Raw genomic sequence first — 17,328 nt, 5'->3', positions numbered from 1 at the left:
GGTGGGAGCTTGGGAGTAGGTTTTGGCCAAGCCAAGCTGTCCCTTCCAAGGGCTTGTCCTCCCTGCCTCCCTGGAGACATGGGACAGCTCCCCATGGTCACCCCACGGGATTTAGGATCATGCTCTGCCCTGTCCCCACTTCTCCTCTGCCTCTTTCTCAGACTTGCCCCCAGACCCCGTGCCCAGAGCCATGTGAGCTCTGTGGCTTCCCCTCCACACCCTGGGTTTCCTTCCTCCCCCAGTCACAGGATCCCTGTTCCCATCTCCCTTCTGAGCCTGGAGCAACGGGGGGCACCCCCACACCCCCAAATTCCACCATCCCACCCCTCCAGGCTCGCATGGGGGACACAGAGGGTTACTGGGGGCCACGTCCTTAGGTTTATTGAGAAACACCCTTGAAAGAACACAGGGGGTTGTTGGGATACACCTCCCTGTCACATGGCAGGGGACAAGGGTTTATTGGGATAACCGTTTTGATCACCACAAGGGGACACAGATTTTTAGGGATACACATCCCTGTAATTACTGAGTGCCCAGGGGGTCCCGCATCCCCTCCAGCACCGCTCCCAGCACTGCTGCCACAGCCACAGCCCCAGCATCAGGCTGCTCCAGCCGGGATGAGTGCACGTAGCTGGCTCTGCCCGCCCCAGCCTCCATGTGCCTGGTGGCCTCCGCCGCCGCCTCCGCGCTCTGCCGGGGAAAACAGGGTGTTCTCCAGGACAATGGCAGGGATCCCCATCCAATTGTCCCACTATCCCAGCTCTCCATACCTGGACAGCTGCCGCCAGCACTTGGAGCGGGTCAGCACCGGGACTGCGCAGGGAATGCAGAGTCTGTCCAGCTGCAAACAGCGAATCCAGCTGAAAAGAGTGGGAATTAGTCTGGAAGCCAGGGCTGAGGCCAGGTGGGAACTCCCTGGCATCTTCCTGGAAGCCTTCCTGGCTCCTGGGCTCTCCCAGCACTCACCATTGTCCGGTCTCCTGGTGCAGCTCCTCCATACCTGTGTGGGATGCAAGGAAATTCAGGGGGGATTGGGAATTCCCAGGGGGCACTGGGGTTCCACAGCCCCTGGCACTGACCTCTGCATGGCCTCAATCCCGGCGTCCATGGCATCAGCCCACGCTGCGGAATCGCTGCGGCCACGCAGGCTCTGGCCAGCCGCCGTCAGGAAGAGCCCGTAGAGCTTTGGGAATACCATCAATCTCAGCCTGGAAACACGGCCCCATTCCCAGGCGTGTTCCCCCATTCCCATTTCCATTCCCATTCCCACTCACCACTCCGGAGGAGCCTCCCATCTGCGCCAGCACCACATCAGCCAGGGCGGAGAACAGCTGGGCTGGGGCAGCCGGAGGCGGCCGGGACCGCATCCAATCCTGGATGGCTGTGGGAATAGAAGGGATAACGGGATGGGGGGTGACCCTGCAGTCCCCTGTGCCTTGTGGGGACAAGCAGGGACAGCCCTCAGTTCCATAGGGAAGCTGCCTGGATGCAGAGACATTCCAGGATACAATTACAGGAGGGGACACCCAGGTTTCCTCAGTCCCAAGAAGGGATGTCCCGGGGAACTCCTCGCTCCTGGGAGGTGCCATTGGGGCAGCACTCCCCACAGTTCCCTGGATAATGTTCCCCACACCCACCTTGGGCCGCCTGGGCGTGGGTGTGGCCGCAGTCCCCGTCACCTGCTCCCCGATCCAGCTCGTTGAGCTTCTCCTTCATATCCAGCAAGGTGCTGCACACCCGCTGCAGGACACGCTGCACCCGCGCCGTGCTGAGCCCTGCGGAGAGGAGATGCATCCTGCACATTCCCGAGGGAAACTGATGCATGTGACAAGGGATGGGAGCCCTGTACCAGTTCCAGTCTCATCCTCTGGCTTCTTGGGTGGCTCAGTCGGTGCTGGCACCTCCTCCCTCCGGGTGGTCGCTGGTCCCGCAAGAATGTTGGGCCACGCCATGGCCGTGGTCTTGGCATCTGGAAAAGCCAGAGGCATGTGGTGGCTCAGGATCCCATTGGATCCTCACTGGCATATCCAACAGCCAGGAATTCCACCCCCAGACATCCCACCGACCTTGTGTCCCATCACCCAGCATGTGGAAACCCCCGTGCCCCAGTCCCAGGCCACATTCCCACTGGGAACTCACCGATCAACCTGAGCAGCTCCTCATCCACCAGCATGAGGGTGAGGGAGACTCCAGCCATTTCCATCGCCGTCATGAAGGATCCCACCAAGGCCCGGGCGATGCGGATCCCTTGGTTCTCTGCGGGATCCAGGATCAAGACAGGGTCATTCCAGAGCAGCCAGAGCCAGGGAATGGGATCCCAAGCACCCTTCTGCACTCACCCAGGCAGCGCACAGCAGCTCCGGCCACAATTCCCAGCTCCAGGCAGGACAATCCACCCAGGTTGTTCACCACGAGCACCACAGAGGATCCTGCAGGATGGGGGGCAGGGTGAGACTGGGATCCAGGGGATTTGGAGGAGCACAGAGGGTCCTGGGGAGCTCACCAGGGGTCAGGGACAGGTGGGAAGCACTGGATGGATCTGTCATGTGCTTCAGCATCGTCTCCACAGCCTTATCTGCCGGCAGCATCTGGAGGGGCCACAAAGGAGGGGAAGAGCAGAGTGGGAAGGTCTGGGAATAGGAGGATCTGGGAATGGGGAGGAAGCAGCAGGATTTCCTCCTCACCTTCATCCTGCGCACTCCAGCCTCGCCGTGGATCCCTGCGGAGATGGGGCCGTGTCACATCCCAGCCCTGGTGACGCCTCCCCGGAGGGGCAGGGACACTCGGACCCTCCAGGGACCCAAGAGGGACACCAAGGGGCCCCTCCTCACCCAGCCCCAGCTCCATCTCGTCCTCAGCCAGATGGAAGGAGGGCTTGGATCCTGGGATGCTGCAGGGAGACAGGCTGAGCCCCAGGGTACCTGTGCAGGTGGGAATGCTCTGTTAAAACTGGGGGGATTTTTGGGGTTCAGGGGCTGGGGGACACAGGACAGCATTCCCATGGGACAACACAACGCACCCATGACTTTGGCAGCCGCCATCGCCTTCTTCTCGATCTCATCCAAGCTCGCTCCCGCCTCGGCCAGAGCTCCCGCCACCTGTCCCGGGCAGAGCGAGTGAGTGACGCCCCAGAATTCCCCAAATCCCCACGAAGGGTCCCAGCAGAACCTTGTGGATGAGGATGGTGCCACAGATCCCGCGGCGCCCGGCTTTCCCTGGCTTGGTGAAGGCGCAGTCGTCGCCCACCACCACCATCCGCACGTCGGTCCCCTCGGCCCGCGCCCGCTCCAGGGCCATCCCGAAATTCAGCCGGTCCCCGGTGTAGTTCTTCACAATCAGAAGGATCCCGGCTGCAGGATGGATGTGGAGACAACGGGAATGATGCAGCACCTGGGAGAGGAACCCCACAGTTCCACCCCGGTGTGTTCCCAACCTGCTCCAGCCTGTGCCACGGCCCGGATGGCCGCCAGGACACTGCCCACGGACGGGGATGCGAACATGGTTCCGGCCACCACTCCGGTCAGCATTCCCTTCCCCACGTAGCCTGTGGAGAGGGAAGAGGGCTCGGCACTGTGTCTGTGGGTGGGGGGTACGGGTGGGACGGGGGGGGGGTCCCACCTGCGTGGGCGGGCTCGTGGCCGGAGCCCCCCCCGGACAGCAGGGCCACACGGCCACGGATGGACTGCAGGTCATCCCGAAGGACCACCCGGTGTCCCTGGAGCAGCCGGAGCCCGGGATTGCAGGCCACCACTCCAGCCAGTGCGTCATCGGCACAGCCGGACACCGTCGTCACCAGTTTTTTGGGGATCTGTGGGGAAAATGGGGAGCGGTGGGATGGGAAAAGGAGGAATGCCAACCCCACAGGAATGCCAACACCCCTGCTCTGGGCTCACCTCCATGGAAGCTGAGCGCACCCCTCGGAGCCAAAGATGGAATCTGTCTGCAAAGAGGGCAAGGTCCAGTCTGAAATGGACAGCGGTCCGGAGGGGGGGGCTGGGAAGGGGGCGGGATGGGATGGTGTCTGGGGTGATGATGGTGATACAATGGGGAGTGTCTGGTGGGAATGGGATTGGCATTGGAGTCCCCAAACAGGGACACCTCCCCAGGCAGGGAGCTCCTTTTGGAATGAGGCGCCAGAACGGGGCCACTCCCCCGGCACCCAGCCAGGCCGCCCTTTTGGAATGTGGCGCCAGGACGGGATAGCCTCTAAACAGGCCGCCTTTTTGGGGTGAGAGAGGACAGTGACGGCTCCCCCCTCAATGAGGGAAGCCCTTTTGAGGCGGGAAATCAGGATGGGACCCCGGGACCCCCCCCCCACCCACCCAAACAGCGACCCCTTTTTTTTGTGATGAGGGACTCCCACCTTCAGGGATCTCCTCTCAGTGTAGGCCCTTAACGGATCCACGCTCCCCCCTCACAGCGGGGACCCCTACCCCAGGTTTCGGGGGGCACAGAGCTACAGGGAGGGGGCTGCACCCTCCCATGCGGGGCCCTCCCTTCGGGATACGGCGTGGGATCAGGGTGGGATCAGCGCGGGTCCAGTGGGTTTAGGAGGAGACCCCCCGCGCATCCCCCTCCACACCTGCGCTCTGCGGGGCCCTTCAACCGCCCTTATCGGCTTCTCCTCGTGGTCCTCCCAGAGGGCTAGAGCGGCTCCTCTCGACTGCTCCTCGCGGTCCTCCCAGCGGGCTAGAGCGGCTCTTCTCGTCTGCTCCTCCCCAGTCCTCCCAGCGGGCTAGAGCGGCCCAGTGCGCCTACTTCCCGGAAGTGGCGGCGAAGGCGGTGGAGAGGCCGCGCTCTCCGTTCCCCCCGGTTTCCCCCGCGCCCCGCCGGGACCTCCCGGTTCCCCCAACATGTCCTACAACTACGTGGTGACGGCGCAGAAGCCGACGGCCGTCAATGGCTGCGTCACCGGTACGGCGGGGAGGGGGGTGACGGGAGCACCCTGTTTGGGGCGGCGTGGGAGGGCGGTTATGGGGTACCGGGGGCTGGGGGTACGGGGGACACGGGGGGATAAAGGTGCCGGGGGGATAAAGGTGCCGGGGGGCGCTGGGGGTTCCGGGGGGGTTTTGGGGCACTGGGAAGGGATTGGGAGTACCGGGAGGGTTTTGGTGTTCACGGATGGGTTTTGGAGTACGGGGGCGTTTGGGAGTACCAGGGATTTTAGTTTACAGGAGGGTTTTGGGGTATCGGAGGGTCTGGGGATACTGGGGAATTTTGGGGTAGAGGAAAGATCAAAGCGTTCCTGAAACCCATAATAGGAGTGAGAGAGAGTGGGATTTGGGGAAGCTACAGGAGCTCCAAAAGTCCTGGGAGTGCTGGGCATGGTGGGAAGACACCCCAGGAATGAGGATTCCTGAGGAAAGACAGTGGGAAGAGCATTTCTGCAGAAAAACAAGGAGTGCAGGCTGAGAGAAAGCAGTTGCTGAGAGCATTTAGCACTGTGGAAGGAAGCTGCTGGGATTTTGGGATGCTCCAGGGAGGCGCTGTGGAAGTGCAGCCTGGCTCCCCGAGCTGCAGCTCATCCCTCCTCTGGGATTCCTTCCCTCTTTTCCCAGGACACTTCACCTCTGCGGAGGACCTGAACCTGCTGATTGCCAAAAACACCCGGCTGGAGATTTACGTTGTGACGGCCGAGGGGCTCCGGCCCGTCAAGGAAGTGGGGATGTACGGGAAAACCGCCGTCATGGAGCTCTTCCGCCCCAAGGTGGCTGTGGCAGAGCAGGGAGGGAGCTGTGCCCGCCTGGGCGGGCTGGGATGGGAATTCCACCCCTGGAATTTGCACTGACTGTGGGTTTTTCTGGGCAGGGGGAGAGCAAGGATTTGCTGTTCATCCTGACGGCCAAGTACAATGCCTGCATCCTGGAATACAAGCAGAACGGGGATAGCATTGATATCATCACCCGTGCCCATGGAAACGTGCAGGTGAGGGGCGATGCAGCACCTGGCATGGGAATGCCCTTCCCTAGGAATGGTTTTGCCCTCCTGGTGCAGCAGGGTGTTGGATTTCTGCTGCTCTGTTGGTGGTTCCTTGCCAGCTGCTGGATCTGGGATGGGTCGCAGGATGTTTCCAGAGTTAGTCTTGGTCTCTGGAAGGATTCGTGGAATTCTGGGATGGTTTGGGTTGGAAAAGAGATCTTAAAGCTCATCCAGTTCTCTTCTGTGGGCAAGGACACCTTGTGCTATCCCTGGTTGCTCCAAGCCCGATCCAGCCTGGCCTGGAACACTTCCACAGGGATGGAACAGCCACGATTTCTCTGGGAAATCCATCCCAGGCCCTCCTTACCCTCACAGAGAAGGATTTCTTCCCAATATCTCATCTAGACTGGCACATGGAATCCTGGAATGGTGTGGGATGGACAGGACTTAGAGATCATCTCATTCCACCCCTTGCCATGGATATCTTCCACTAGACCAGGATGCTCCAAGTCCTTTCCCTATGAATTCAACTATATTCCTGGGAGACCATGTGGAATAACAAGTTAAATTTAAGGAAAATGAAAGCCTAAACTCCTTATGAGGCCAAATTTTCCCTGGGAAATGAGTCTTGTGGGAATTTGGGATGAAGCTGTACGGTGTGGGAGCTCTGCTGGGTGAGGCAGTTGGAAAGGCATCTCCTCCTTAGGCTTGGTGGCTTCCCAGCTGGAATTCTCAAGCCTGTTGGGAAGTGTGCAAGGAGCCATTCCTCACCTAAGGGCTGGCAGCTAACCCCTGTCCATGTTTTCAGGGATATTATCCTGGCACTAATCCCCTTTCCCTTTCCCCTCTCTCTGGAATTCTCCCTCAGGATCGTATCGGGCGGCCCTCGGAGACCGGGATCATCGGGATCATCGATCCCGAGTGCCGGATGATCGGGCTGCGCCTCTACGACGGCCTCTTCAAGGTCATCCCTCTGGATCGGGACAACAAGGAGTTAAAGGCCTTCAACATCCGCCTGGAAGAGCTCCAGGTCATCGATGTGAAATTCCTTTACGGCTGCCAAGCTCCCACCATCTGCTTCGTCTACCAGGTGCCTGCTTATCCACGGATAACCCAGGTGGAGCCAAGGGCTCCCAAGGTTTTCCAAAGGCTTTTTGGAAGGCAGAATGAGGGATGATTCCAGCCCCTCCAGGTCCATGTTCCTCCATACTGCCTTTTTCCAGCTCTGGGAGGGAGGAAGCAGAGCTTTCCCACAGGATTCCTGGGCATCTCTGCCTTGGGTGGGAATTTTCCTTGTTATACCCCCAGGAGGAGTTTAGGGATCTTTCCAGCAAGATCCACAACCAGTTGTTTCCCAGAGCAAGACTTGAGCCTTTCCTTAAAAAACAAGGCAGTGGCCTGCTTGCTATTCTTGGGAGGTGATTCCAGGTGTGTAAAAAGGATTCATAACCTCTCACATCACCTGGCTCCTCATGGGAGGAGCATTCCTGGTCTTCTCTGGATGCCTTTTTGATCCTAGGAGCCATTGCTGTTCTAAATGAGCAAGGGATTAGCTTTCCTGTGTTAAATTCCAGGCCAGCACTGTGTCCATTATTCCTTGTTTGGGCACTGCTGGATCCGCCCCCAAACTTCCTGAAGGGAGGAAACCACATTGTCACCACATACCTGGGGTTTGGGGGAACAGTTGGAAAAGTGCTTTTCCAACTTCAAGGATTCCACAATCCATGTCAAAACAACTTGAACCCTTGGAGCAGGAGCAGGATGTCAGCTCTGACTCATAAACCCCTGGATTGTTTCAATCCCTGCCTATGGAGAGGAGAATGTTTCCAAGCTGTTTCCTTGATTCTTTCTCCATTTATTACCCATTATTCCAGGGCTTGGTCTGAATAGGACAGCAGCAGCTGGGATAATTTTTGGGAACTACAGGGAAATATGATAAAACCCCCTGAATTCCTGAACGTTTGCAAGAGCTGGAGGAGGGGGTGATACTCTATTATGCCACTTCTTCCCAGGTTGTCAGAGGAACACAAATTCCAGAATATCAGTTCCCATATCATTGTAAAACAATGGAAAAATACTTCCCAGTCTTTTCCAGCTCAGGGATTTCCTCAGGGGGTAATTATATATGGAAAAATTCGGGAGAATGGTGGCGTGTGGATGTGGAGGAGGATGAGGAGGTGAGAAGCCTCAGAAGCTCCCTGGAATGGGTGTTTTTGCAGGAGGTGAGATGGAATCTCCCGACTTCTGGAATCTCATCCACTTTTGCTTTTCTCCCAGGACCCTCAGGGCCGCCACGTGAAGACATATGAGGTGTCCCTGCGGGAGAAGGAATTCAACAAAGGCCCTTGGAAGCAGGAAAACGTGGAGGCCGAAGCCTCCATGGTCATTGCAGGTTGGGCCTTGTTTGTAAAAGATCTTCCCATGTTTTTCCAGGCTGGATGGCTCCTTTTTTCCAGGCAGGTTGTCTCATGTTTGTTTTGTGTTCCGCAGTGCCGGAGCCCTTCGGAGGTGCCATTATCATTGGGCAGGAATCCATCACCTACCACAATGGGGATAAATATCTGGCTATTGCTCCTCCCATCATCAAGGTGAGGGGATCCAGGACTGCATCCCAAAAAATCCCTCCTTTCCCAGGCCTTCCAGACAGGAATTCAAACCCCTGTTGTCCCAGCTGTGGTCTAACAGTGCCACTTACTTGGACTTCCAGAGGTTTGGCTTCCTGGTCACTGTTTTTGGGCGCTGAGGGACATCCGTGATCCCTGTGTGCCTCCTCTTTCTGTAGAGCTCTTGGAATTTTGTTTGGGCCCCAGGGAATGGGATTAATTAGGAATTAGTGCATGGTCTGGGCACAGTTCCAGGGCAGAGCCTGGTTTCATTTCAGGCAGTGGAAAACATGGATGAGCCCCTTGGAGACTTGTTCAGAGGAGAAAAGGCTTAAAGATTTCAGGACAGCAATTGGACTTGTGGGTTTTGTGGGAATAACAGGCCACTACCCACATTTAATAGCAGGAGGAAGCACCAATGCCAAGGCTGAGGTGCTGTTCCAAGCTGAAAGAGGGCTGGAATTGCCATCCAAAAGTCCTTTTAAGATGGAAATAAGCACAAGCTAAATATCTTGGGGGAAGAAACAGGAATATTGGTGCCTGAAGGTCTCAGTCTGCTCCTGGAGCTCTGGAAGGGGTGGGATACTGGAGCTGGGAGCATGTCACCTGCACAGAACTTTTGGGGACCAGTTTGGGGCTGTTCCAGTGGAATCCTGAAATTCCCTTCTTTCCCTGCAGCAAAGCACCATTGTGTGTCACAACCGCGTGGATCCCAACGGATCGCGGTATTTGCTGGGAGACATGGAAGGGAGGCTCTTCATGCTGCTCCTGGAGAAGGAGGAGCAGATGGACGGCACTGTCACCTTGAAGGATCTGCGTGTGGAGCTGCTGGGAGAGGTAGGAATCACCTGGGCCATCCCTGGCACTTGCCTGGGATTCTCCCAAGTCTGGAAAGGCGCTGTTCAGGAATTAGTGGGAATTCTGGGAGCTGGAGGTGTTGATACTTCACATTTGACACAGCCCTGAACTGTTGGGAAAATTCCCTCTGGGCACTAAAACTTATACCTCCTTCCCATTTTTTTTCCTGGTACCTGTACTGGGAGGAGCTTGGACTCTGTGGGATTTATGAAGGGATTAAATCCCCTTACCTTGCCCAGGGTGTTTCTGTTGGATAACAGCTTAGTGGTGGAAGGTGTGTGTGTGTGTGCCAGGACCTTTCCATGCCACTGGAGGGTCACCTGCCTCTTCCCATTTCCCAGACATCCATTGCTGAATGCCTGACCTACCTGGATAACGGAGTGGTGTTTGTTGGCTCCAGGCTTGGAGATTCCCAGCTCGTGAAGGTGCGTGGCAGCTCCTGGCTGTGTGTTCCCCCAGGACTGGATTTCCATCAAAACCTGGAGATGTGGATGCATTTTCCTGTCTTCTCCTTGCCCACCCTTTCCCTCTCCTGCTTCTTGAAAGACGGAAATTGATTCCAGTATTTATTCCCAGCTCAATGTGGACAGCAACGAGCAGGGATCCTACGTGGTGGCCATGGAGACCTTCACCAACCTCGGGCCCATCGTGGACATGTGCGTGGTGGACCTGGAGAGGCAAGGCCAAGGCCAGGTAACATTCCTGCTTTTCCCTCCTCACTGCTGGGAATTTTTGCCTGAGTGTGTCCATAAAATCATAGGATCCCAGAATGGTCTGGGTTGGAGGGGACCTTAAGGATCTTCTCATTCCATGGGCAGGGACACCTTCCAGTAGACCAGGTTACTCTTAAGCCCTGTCCAGCCTGGCCTTGGTGGATCTTTCAGTCCTTCCAACCAAAAGCATTCCAGAATTCCATGATTCGAGAATGGCTTCCCCATTTCCATGAGAAGTGGGACCTCGCAGAGAAGAGTGAGAAAGCTTCCCAGCCACAGCTGGTAAAGTCCATCTGCTTTTCCTCCAGCTGGTCACCTGCTCCGGGGCCTTCAAAGAGGGATCGCTGCGGATCATCCGGAACGGCATCGGGATCCATGAGCATGCCAGCATCGACCTGCCGGGAATTAAAGGTGTGGGAGGTGTTCCACAGCCTGAGGGGGGGACATGGAGGGCACAGATGAGGTTGAGATGTGGAATTGTGAGGAACTATGGCCTCCTTGTTGCAGGATTGTGGCCACTGAGGTCGGATCCACACCGGGAGACGGACAACACCTTGGTGCTGTCATTTGTTGGCCAGACCAGGTAAAGGTGAGGTGAGCTGATCCAGGCTCTCAGCCCCATGTTGGAGCAGGAATTAATGGGAATTCCCTTCCCTGCTCAGGGTTCTGATGTTGAACGGAGAGGAAGTGGAAGAGACAGAGCTCACAGGATTTGTGGATGACCAGCAGACCTTCTTCTGTGGCAACGTGGCACATCAGCAGCTGATCCAGGTAAATCCAGCATGAGGAAAACATGGATATGGCTCTCCTGGTGCCATGTGGATTGTGACATATCCAAGACAGAGGTTGGAGTGCTTCCCTGAGCTGATGGGACCAGCAAACAGGATCCTGGGCTCATGTTTCTAAGGGATATGGAAAGAGGGAGGTTCTTGCTGTGCCACCCACCTTGGAAACACTGTTTTCCATTATTTTTCCTGTCTCCCCAGATCACGTCTGCCTCGGTGCGACTGGTCAGCCAGGAGCCCAAATCCCTGGTGAGTGAGTGGAAAGAGCCCAATGGGAAGAACATCAGCGTCGCTTCCTGCAACAGCAACCAGGTGGTGGTGGCCGTGGGAAGAGCCTTGTACTACCTGGAAATCCGGCCCCAGGAGCTGCGGCAGATCAGGTGAGCCCACATCCTGAGGGCTCTGGGGATGCTGGGATTTGGGATCCAGGCAGACACCTGTCCTCTCTTCTTCCTCCCAGCTGCACAGAGATGGAGCACGAGGTGGCCTGCCTGGACATCACCCCCCTGGGAGACTCCAACGGGATGTCCCCGCTCTGTGCCATCGGGCTCTGGACCGACATCTCTGCCCGCATCCTGAAGCTCCCGTCCTTCGAGCTGCTGCACAAGGAGATGCTGGGAGGAGGTAGGAGCCTCCCAAGGGTGGCAGTGGTCACTGTCCATGTCCTGAATGACCTCATCCATCCCTTTGCCTGCTTCCCACAGAGATTATCCCTCGCTCCATCCTGATGACGACCTTCGAGAGCAGCCACTACCTCCTGTGTGCCCTGGGGGACGGAGCTCTCTTCTACTTCGGCCTCAGCCTTGAGACAGGTGACCTTTTCCCTTCCTTTCCAGTTTTTTGGGAAAGATCCTCCTTGCTTTCTCAGCCTCATGCTCAGGGCCTGGCTGCGGGCTGGGGGATTTCTCCAGCACACTGAAGGAAGGAAGGAGATGGATTCTTAAATCTGGGGTGTGCTTAGCCTCAATCCTTTTTTCCCTGAGGTGTTGTGGCATATCCCAGTCCCTTTTCCCTTTGAATCCAGGCTTGCTGAGTGACAGGAAGAAGGTGACCCTGGGCACGCAGCCCACGGTGCTGAGGACATTCCGCTCCTTGTCCACCACCAACGTGTTCGCCTGCTCCGACCGCCCCACCGTCATCTACAGCAGCAACCACAAGCTGGTCTTCTCCAACGTCAACCTCAAGGAGGTCAACTACATGTGCCCCCTCAATTCCGACGGATATCCCGACAGGTGAGCCTGCCACGAGTTCCTGATCCTAAGGGATATGGAGGAGAGGGAGGTTCTTGCTGTTTCACCCAGTTTTCCATGATTTTTTTTTTTCCCACAAGTTTGGCCTTGGCCAACAACAGCACCCTGACCATTGGCACCATCGATGAGATCCAGAAGCTGCACATCCGCACTGTTCCCCTCTATGAGTCGCCCAGGTGAGGATTCCTGGGATCAGGGTGCTCTGCTGCACAGGACAAGAGTTGGGGCAATGTTGCCATCCCAGGAGCAAACAGACAGCTCTTGTTGCTTCCAGAGCTCTTGCAATGGCCTTTCCTGGCTCTCCCACCCACATGGCTCTGTTTGTCCCACAGGAAAATCTGCTACCAGGAGGTATCCCAGTGCTTTGGGGTGCTCTCCAGCCGGATTGAGGTGCAGGATGCCAGTGGGGGCACCACAGCGCTCAGACCCAGTGCCAGCACCCAGGTGAGATCCCAGACTGGGTCATCCCTATGCTGTGGGGATCAGAATTTCTGATCCAGGTTTTCCTTGACGGTCCTCCTTTCCAAAGCCATGAGTCCGGTCCCATTCCCATGGGATGGTGGGATCTCTCTGAGGGGGTGACACAACCACTGTTCCACCTGATCCCCTTTTTTGGGTGCTGCTCCTTCCACATCCCATACAGGCTTCTGTGTGGTCTCCAGTTTTCCTTTTCCCAAGGATCCAGCTCTGGAAACCAGCTCTTTGTAAACTCAGATTAACACCATCAGCCCTGCCAGGAGCAGGGAGTGTGTCCCTTTACTCATTCCCTGCTCCACCTGTTCTCCTATTCCTTTGCCCACTCACTGGCTACCTGAGGCTGTGTGGACATCCCAAGTAGCACCAGGATGTGATGGATTTTCCTGTTTCCCAGGCCTTGTCCAGCAGTGTAAGCACCAGTAAGCTGTTTTCCAGCAGCACAGCTCCGCACGAGACATCCTTCGGAGAGGAGGTGGAAGTGCACAACCTGCTCATCATAGACCAGCACACCTTTGAAGGTACCTGTCCCATTCCAAAATCCAGCTTTTCCCATCCTGGCGAAGCCATGGGGAGCTTCAGCCAAAGCATTTTCCTGGAGGAGCATCAGCCATAAGATTTAAGGAAGAGCAATTTTTGATGGGCACAAAGTGGTGGGGAATAGGGCAGGGAATCTCTCGGATATGTCTTAAGCTTTCAGTTTAAGGACTTTGGGATCCCAGTTGTTCCTACCTATCCTGCTTTTTATTTTCCCCCAGTGCTCCATGCTCACCAATTCCTGCAAAATGAGTATGCCCTCAGCCTGGTCTCCTGCAAGCTGGGAAAGGATCCCAACACCTACTTCATTGTGGGCACTGCCATGGTGTATCCCGAGGAAGCGGAGCCCAAGCAGGGCCGGATTGTTGTCTTCCACTACTCTGATGGTAAGATCAAGGTGTTCTCACCTGGAAAAATCCAGCTTTTTTGGTGGGAGATCAGGGATGAGCTCCTCAAGCCCCCAAGAGCTTGTGTCACAGCAGCAGGCAGTTTTTTCCAAGGAATCTGTTGTTGAGGTGCTGTGTTCCCTTTCCCCCTGTCTCCGAGAGATGCCTGAGAATCCCTCACCAGCCCTGGATTCTGGGATTTGCTTTCCATGTCACTTGTCCCCCTCAGAGACAGTTTTTTTAGGAAACAAAATTCAGGCCAGCTGGGCTGAACCCCCTTGACTTCCCACTCTTTGGATAAACAACCCAAGTAATGCCTGGCTTTATTCCAGGGAAGCTGCAGAGCCTGGCTGAGAAGGAGGTCAAGGGAGCTGTGTATTCCATGGTGGAATTCAACGGGAAGCTGTTAGCCAGCATCAACAGCACGGTAGGCAAGGCCCTGACTTCTTTTTGGGAGCATGCTTGTGAATCTGGATGTCAGCCAGGTGTCTGTTGAGGAGCATATCCCAGCTCCCATTTGGAGAATCCCTATCCGTGTCCCATCCCACAGGTCCGCCTGTACGAGTGGACAGCAGAGAAGGAATTGCGCACGGAGTGCAACCACTACAACAACATCATGGCCCTGTACCTGAAAACCAAGGGGGATTTCATCCTGGTGGGAGACCTCATGCGCTCCGTGCTGCTCCTGGCCTACAAACCCATGGAAGGGAATTTCGAGGAGGTAAGGAAGCGGTGCCAGGAATCAATTCTGACAGCTCTGGGCACAGGGAATGGTGTTGGAGGGGATAAAAGGAGGAGTTTGGCTTGACTGGATAAGGTTTGACATGGATCCCTGTGGTTCCTGGAGGGATGGATCCCTCAGTTTCCAGGGAACTGGCTGTGGGAAGAGCAGCTGGTGCCTGGTGGGTGGGAGGTGCCATCTGGGATGCCTGGTGTCCACTTGGAATGGGGGTTTAAATTGCTGGAGTGGCTTTGGCATAGGCTGCTCCACGCTTTCTCAGGATGTTATCCAAGTGCCACTTGGACTAGGACCATCTCCAGGAGTGCCTTTCCTGCTCTGCTGCTTCCTGGAGCAGAGAGGGACATGCTGGATCCTGCCTTGCTCCTGAATATTGGTGTTGGGTAGGATGAGGATGCAGGATCCCAGGCCAGGCCACCTGGACACAGTGTGTCCCTTCTTGGCCCCTTCCAGATTGCCCGGGATTTCAATCCAAACTGGATGAGTGCCGTGGAGATCCTGGATGATGATAATTTCTTGGGAGCGGAGAATGCTTTCAATCTGTTCGTGTGCCAGAAGGACAGGTAAACTGGATGGGATGGGGATGTGATGTGACAGCACATGCTGGGAGGGATGGATTATGGGATCTTCAGGAAAACTGGAGGAGTATTCCCAGCTTTTGGGAGCAAGGGAAAGTTTTAGAGTGCCCCCATCCGGGACTGAGCAGTGTTTGGGATTCCAGCGCGGCCACGACGGACGAGGAGCGGCAGCACCTGCAGGAAGTGGGATTATCCCACCTGGGAGAGTTCGTCAATGTCTTCTGCCACGGATCCCTGGTCATGCAGAACTTGGGAGAGACTTCCACACCCACCCAGGGATCCGTGCTCTTTGGCACTGTCAATGGAATGATCGGTAAGGAGCAAGGGCTGAGGATTCCCTGCAGAGTCCTGGAATGGTTTGGGTTGGGAAGCTCATCCAGCTCCACCCCCTGCCACATTGCCATGACCATTATTCCCGTGCAGGCCTGGTGACATCCCTGTCGGAAAGCTGGTACAACCTGCTCCTGGACATGCAGAACAGGCTCAACAAAGTCATCAAGAGCGTGGGGAAGATTGAGCATTCCTTATATCCTTTAGCATTCCAGCCAGGAGCTTGTGCTGGGTGGAGTTTACCAGCTGGAGAGGGTGGGAGTGGGTTTGCCATTGCCCTGAGCAATCATGGAATTAAAGATGGGAAATCTCTGTGAGACCACAGAGTCCAGCCATTAACCCAGCACTGCCATCCCACCATTAACCATGTCCAGGGCTGGTGTTATTCCCTGTGGATTTGGCTCCTTGACAGTGGCACCTGGAGATCGTTCCACACTGAACGGAAGACGGAGCCAGCCACAGGATTCATCGATGGAGACTTGATTGAGAGTTTCCTGGACATCAGCAGGCCCAAGATGCAGGAAGTGGTGGCAAACCTGCAGGTGAGCTTAGGAATGTGGCCTTGGATCCTTCAAGGATCTTGCTCAGGAATCGAGGCTCAGTAAGTCATGGAATTGTAGAGTTATGGAATGGTTTGGGTTGGAAGGAACTTAAAGACACCTCCACTGGACCATGTTGCTCCAAGCCTTGTCCAACCTGGCCTGGGACACTTCCAGGGGAAGCCCTGGAAGCCACAGTCTCTCTGGGAAGTGCTAAATCCACACCTTCCTGAATGATCTGGGAATGTTTTTTGGCACCTGCCAATGTCTCCAATGCCTTTTCCTCCCTGTGCAGATTGATGATGGAAGCGGGATGAAGAGGGAAGCCACCGTGGATGACCTGATCAAGATCGTAGAGGAGCTGACCCGGATCCATTAGCAGGACTCGAGATTGTTCCCTACCCCTGCCCTCCACATGGAGCAAGGGAATCCTTCCCCAGCTGTGCCCAACACTGGCAGCAGCGGCCAGAGGGGGACGGAATCTCGCAGGGGACGCAGCTTGTTAGGAATTTGGGGAGGTGTCAGTCATCTCCTGCTGGGATTTATGGATTCTGCAGAATTGGCTGGACCCAGAACTGTCCCTTTCCTTGGGTGATCCACTGGGATCTGATGCCCTCGCCTCGATTCCCTTTTCCCTGATGTCCTTAGATATTTTATTACTTTTTTTGGCTTTTGGTTTCGCTTTTGATCCTGTTTTTTTTTTGGATTCCTTGTGGTGTTTTGGAAGAGGAATCAAAGCTGGAGGAGCAACCGAGGCTGGAGCCGAGCAGGATAACTCTCCATAGGATCCATGCCTTGCTCAGGGAGGGAAGTTCTGGGAAGTTTAAGCTGTTGCTGATTTCGGAGTTTTACCAAATAAAGTAGTCCAAGAGGAAAGATCTGTCCTGAGGAATGATGGTATCCGTGTCCTCGGCTCTGGGATCTTGGGAACACCTGTTTTCCAGGTGTATTTTTCTGGCTTTTCTTGGATTTGTAGGAAATTTTAGTTCCTTGTCTGGTTGCCAGTAGCACTGTGAGTGCCTTGAGAGGCAGATTGTAATGGAATTTTTTGGGAAAGCTGGATTTTCCAGCCTCTGGCTAGTCATTAATAGTTCTTGTGGTCTCCCACCTCCTTCACATGTCTCATGGAATTTGGGGCTTATCCTGGATCTTACCATGCTCTCCCCTGCCTAGATCTCCCCTGTAGCCCCTGATTAAGTGCCCCCCAAGTCCCATTCCCTGCGGGTTTTCCCCAAATCCTTCCCTCCCAGAGACACCTCGTGCTGGAATCATCCCTGGCTCCCGCTTCCATCCCGTGTTTCCAGAGGAGACCGCAGGGACAAGGCTATATTTGGACATCTCTTCCGAGAGCTGGGGGAGCAGGGAGTGACCTTGGACTCTGTGCTGCTGCTGCTGCTTTTGTTACCTCGGGCTCTGTTTACCTGCCTGGAGCAGCCTGTTCCCAAATTTTGGGAGGCCCAGGGAGCGCCACAGCCCAGGACCTGGCAGTGCTCTTTTTTTCCCACCAAAACTGGGGGTGGTGGTGCCAATGCAATGTTGGCACCCTGCTTTTTTGGGGATAAAAGCGCTGCTGGCTAGGCCTGGATCATTTATCCACTGCCACTGGAGGTGCCTCCC

General features: G+C 55.9%; 2 protein-coding genes across 4 annotated transcripts; one reads left to right on the top strand and one right to left on the bottom strand.

Annotated features, from left to right (window-relative positions):
* Positions 1-359: 359 nt before the first annotated feature.
* TKFC (triokinase and FMN cyclase) lies at positions 360-4,724 on the bottom strand. 3 transcript variants are annotated; one of them, XM_054634521.2, is made up of 18 exons: positions 4,583-4,724; positions 3,894-3,940; positions 3,619-3,808; positions 3,434-3,544; positions 3,169-3,350; positions 3,020-3,098; positions 2,832-2,921; positions 2,685-2,719; positions 2,504-2,588; positions 2,340-2,429; positions 2,140-2,256; positions 1,850-1,969; positions 1,638-1,775; positions 1,275-1,381; positions 1,080-1,183; positions 967-1,000; positions 771-860; positions 360-690 (listed from the first exon to the last, which is right to left on the bottom strand). In XM_054634521.2, exons 2-18 carry the CDS (start codon positions 3,897-3,899, stop codon positions 523-525), a joined length of 1,746 nt encoding a protein of 581 aa, XP_054490496.2. In that variant the 5' UTR covers positions 3,900-3,940; positions 4,583-4,724; the 3' UTR covers positions 360-522. The 3 variants fall into 3 exon arrangements, with proteins under 3 accessions (XP_054490496.2, XP_077035787.1, XP_077035788.1); XM_077179672.1 differs by having other exon boundaries at positions 3,894-3,936; positions 4,583-4,719; XM_077179673.1 differs by having other exon boundaries at positions 3,894-3,963; positions 4,583-4,676.
* Positions 4,725-16,587, top strand: DDB1 (damage specific DNA binding protein 1). The gene is made up of 27 exons (XM_054634774.2): positions 4,725-4,914; positions 5,559-5,707; positions 5,809-5,925; positions 6,788-7,009; positions 8,197-8,311; positions 8,410-8,507; positions 9,201-9,359; positions 9,722-9,805; positions 9,957-10,073; positions 10,402-10,504; positions 10,601-10,676; positions 10,756-10,864; positions 11,080-11,258; positions 11,339-11,502; positions 11,583-11,690; positions 11,903-12,110; positions 12,209-12,304; positions 12,461-12,572; positions 13,000-13,123; positions 13,361-13,525; positions 13,858-13,952; positions 14,076-14,246; positions 14,718-14,827; positions 14,986-15,155; positions 15,266-15,368; positions 15,591-15,714; positions 16,007-16,587. Exons 1-27 carry the CDS (start codon positions 4,854-4,856, stop codon positions 16,088-16,090), a joined length of 3,423 nt encoding a protein of 1,140 aa, XP_054490749.1. The 5' UTR covers positions 4,725-4,853; the 3' UTR covers positions 16,091-16,587.
* The last annotated feature ends 741 nt before the right edge of the window (positions 16,588-17,328 follow it).

The sequence above is a fragment of the Agelaius phoeniceus genome, chromosome 6 (assembly GCF_051311805.1).
Source record: "Agelaius phoeniceus isolate bAgePho1 chromosome 6, bAgePho1.hap1, whole genome shotgun sequence".
In the NCBI taxonomy this organism is placed as follows: domain Eukaryota; kingdom Metazoa; phylum Chordata; class Aves; order Passeriformes; family Icteridae; genus Agelaius; species Agelaius phoeniceus.
Note: the sequence above shows the minus strand (reverse complement) of the source record. Positions and strands in the feature narration are given on the sequence as shown.